The following is a 3,741-nucleotide window of genomic DNA, read 5'->3' on the forward strand; positions in this document are numbered from 1 at the left end:
GTCTAATTCAATTAAAATAAATTGAATCAGATTCAAATGTTAATTGATTATTAAAATAATATACAAAATTTGTTGTAAATGTTCACAAGAAGTTTGGGATTGATYTGAAAATATATTTTACGGCGGGTTTATCTGTGAATTTGCTCAGAGCCACCAAGTCGCAGCGGGAGACTAAAAAAACGACACTTTTCTTACACGTTTTCACACCAAACATCACAACGTTCACAAACGCTGCAGGAGCATATGCTCATCAGCTCCATTAACAGCTCGTTGTTTCTGTGGGATTTATTTAAGACTATTCCCTTTGACCCGCCCCATTTTACTGTACAGTAAATATTTCTAAACTCCACAATCAGCCTGGGAGAAAAGAAAAAATAGTAAGAACMACAGCTAATTATATTTTTATGTCCAATATAATGATTTAAACAACTAAAACCCTGAGTAATACATTGAAACTGAAACTAGTTGGAACAAAGAAGGAAATAATTCTTGTCTGTTGATTTGCTGCAGTCATAAACTCGGTCACATGTTCTGATCATTGTTTTGCTGAGCTGCATTTATTATTTATTGTGGAAACTGTTGCCCTGTTCAGTCCTCCCTGTCAAAAATAAAACGCCTAGCGCCGCTTTTAATCACCCAGGTTGAAAACTATGATGATTAAATTTCAAGCTTCTCTTTAGTTGTTCTTTTCCGTTTGCTCTCGTTTTAATCAGGATTAGATTTCAAAACAAACATTAAATTTTACACTTTTCTCAGAMGTTTATTTGTTTTTCTTTGACATGAGGTGGAAAAAAAAAGGCCAACTGTCTGTGTGAGTTCAGATCTCAGGGCTTGCCGTGTTTTATTCTTCCTTTTAATAAAAACACATTTACCAACTGAAGAGTCTCACACAGAGGCTCTCAAACTGCCATTGTGAATAAATCGGGTCACTATGGATCCACTTTGCCGCTTTGCACAGCAGCTGGCTGCTCACACTCTCCTTCCAGCTGCGTGCAGCCGGCTCCCAGCGTCCAGTCAATAACTATTAACCCTTTACTCTGAAATTCCCACTGCAGAAGAATTCACAATGTTAAATGTCACTGCTGCTTTCATAAGTTGTTCTCGCAGCTAAAAAACCTTAAATAAACATTAAAATTAAAAAGAAATGGGCTTCGGTTTATTCTCCCACCACTCTCCGCCTTTCCTTACCTTCGCTTTCCTTCCCGGGAGGCTGGTAAAAAGAGAGGCCGAGTGAAATGATGGCGGCGACCTCCAGGATGATGAGGGTGACGTCCTGCAGGGCCTCCCACACCAGTTCCAGGAAGGTTTTGGGCTTCTTCGGGGGGATAAAGTTGCAGCCAAACGTTTGGCGTCGACGCTCCAAATCTGTCGGGTCGCCGCTGAGACCTGAAAGATCGGACAGGAAAAGGTTTTTTAACAGTTAGAGAGGTTTACATCAATCACAGATTATCTGAACGGGTCCAGGTTTAAATTATGAAGGAAATTAAAATTAACTTTCTCTTTAAACAAACAAAAAAGCATCCTTTCAGATCCTTAAAATTGCAATATAAGTATTTTTTTCTTTTTGAAGCACAAACAGTAACTTGCCTAACCTAWAAAACAGTGGCAGGTACAGTTCTGCTAATCCGCTAACTGCTGAACTAGCTTCTCATTTAGCAACTTTTTTGCCAACTTTGGAAACCATTAGCGAACCCATTACTTCTCGCTATATTAGATTTCACTAATTTTAAGCTCACTAAAGTGTAAAACTTCCATTTTAAGCCATATTTCCCAAAATAAATAAAAACTATCCCCTCTTACAAGCAGTGCAAGACGTGCCAGACATAGCATGTAGCATCTTTAGCAGCTAAAGCTACGTGTCAAAAGAAATAAAATAACAATTTACAATATTTAATTACAAAGACAAAAACTGACTACATATAACATATGKTAGAAAAAATATTTGCTATTTGTTGCTTAGCTAACTTCGAACGTTACAATGGTGGGCACAGCTAACCAAAATTTTAGCTTCACTAACCGGTATTTCTCTTACAGGAATATTAGCTCGGCTAACGCTAAACGCCTAACACAACTGTTACACTTCACACAAACCTGCTGGTAATTTTCTATTGGTTCAACTTGAAAGTGGGCGGGGTCATCTGTGGCAAATCAGCCAATCCAAAGCAGATTTATACCTTTGTCTAACTTGTGATAGTTCCAGAATAAAAGTATTTCTTTGATCGAGTTTGTATTTTTATAAATACGCTTTRAAGTTAGTAAAATGACAAATTTTCGTAGCCAATTTTAATATTTTTTTATTTAAATATTGTTAAATGTTATTTTTATTTCTTTTTGACCATCTTAGTTTGAAGTTTAGCTGCTAAAGATGCAATTTAATTCAGGATAAACGGCAAAAAAATAGAAGTTTAACAATTGTGAATTTTTTTGTGGACTTCCCAACCAATTCTAGTGTAACCTAATTCAGAGGAAGTTAGCTAATCTGAACAGTTTCCAAATTTAGCAAAATAGCTAACCAGCTAAATGAGAAGCTAGTTCTGATATTAGCAGAACTGTGCTTAACACTAGTAAAAATACAAACTCGAACTGGAAATGCTTTTATTCTGAAAGGGTTAAACTGGAAGTGTCACAAGTTAGACAGAGCTACAACTCTGGTTCGGATTGGCTGATTCCCCAGAGATGATCCCGCCCACCTTCAAATTAAGCCAATAGAAAACTAAAATTAGGTTTGTGTTGGTCCCTCCAGTGGCCTTAGTCGTTAGCATTAGCTTTCATTAATTTTTTTGTCTGTTTAGCGGATTAGCGTTAGCGGAGCTAAGATATTTGTTTAGCAGTTTAGTGGTTTTGCTTAATTGTGCCCACCGCTTTTTAAAAATAATAAAAAGTAGAGATCTGAAGCGATTTTTGATAAAATTTTGTGTTCTCTTCTCTTGCTCCACCCATGCTCACCTGCTCCTCTAATCATCTCTGGTCTAATAGATCAACTGTAGTTTACTGCAACAATAATTTTGTTTATTTTGTTTTGCAAAATAAAGTTTTACTTCTCCTCGAGTCTGCATACTGATCCAACGCTCCAACATCTATTTTATTCCCACATGTTTGTGAATTTTAATATAAACTTTATTTTTGCTGTTTTCTCTTGACATCGAGCTGAACTCTGGCCGTGTTTCGCCCACGTCGGACGTTAAATTTTTATTTTTTTTTCTGAAAGTTTTTCTCAAAGTTTCTGTTCTCTCGTCAGAATGCCTCTGCAGCATCCTGAAACCTCTCCCCCTCCAGCCTCTCCAGTTTCCATGGTGACCAGGATACCAGGTCCAGGGCTTCCGGCGTCTAACAGGTTTCTGCCCGGCAACAGGTGATGTCATTCCTCCAGAGTGGAGCCTTTCTTAAATTTTAATATATATGTTTTTTGATTGGCTGCCAGTGACGGGTGGAGGGGGTGGGGGGGGTCTGCTCACTGCGGTTGGCTGAAAGCGCGTCTGTCTTCACCTGCTGGTCCAAACCTGCTGCAGGGAGTCATGCAGAGGATCAACAGGGTTCAGGCCCAGGCGAGGCAGACAGAAAACAGGTGACCTTAATGCTGAGTAATCACTGAGAGCTGTTTCCTCTTTTCATTAGCCTCCCCCTCCTTTTCTTCCCTTCCTCCTCTTCCTCTTCCACAGCTCTCTCTCTCTCTCAATCTCTCCTTGATGTGTCCTTGACAATGCGGCAAGCTGTTTGAACGCTCCCTCCTCACCCCTCAGC

The 3,741-nt window shown here is 39.0% G+C and overlaps 1 protein-coding gene across 1 annotated transcript in view; it reads right to left on the minus strand.

Annotated features, from left to right (window-relative positions):
* atp2b3b (ATPase plasma membrane Ca2+ transporting 3b) overlaps positions 1-3,741 on the minus strand; it is a gene marked incomplete at its 3' end in the record, with an annotated part of 43,807 nt that overhangs the window by 33,128 nt on the left and 6,938 nt on the right. The window contains 1 exon segment of the mRNA XM_014016295.1: positions 1,189-1,386. Coding sequence (XP_013871749.1) covers positions 1,189-1,386 — 198 coding nt within the window.

Source organism: Austrofundulus limnaeus, unplaced genomic scaffold (genome assembly GCF_001266775.1).
Source record: "Austrofundulus limnaeus strain Quisiro unplaced genomic scaffold, Austrofundulus_limnaeus-1.0 Scaffold142, whole genome shotgun sequence".
NCBI classification, from domain to species: Eukaryota; Metazoa; Chordata; class Actinopteri; order Cyprinodontiformes; family Rivulidae; genus Austrofundulus; species Austrofundulus limnaeus.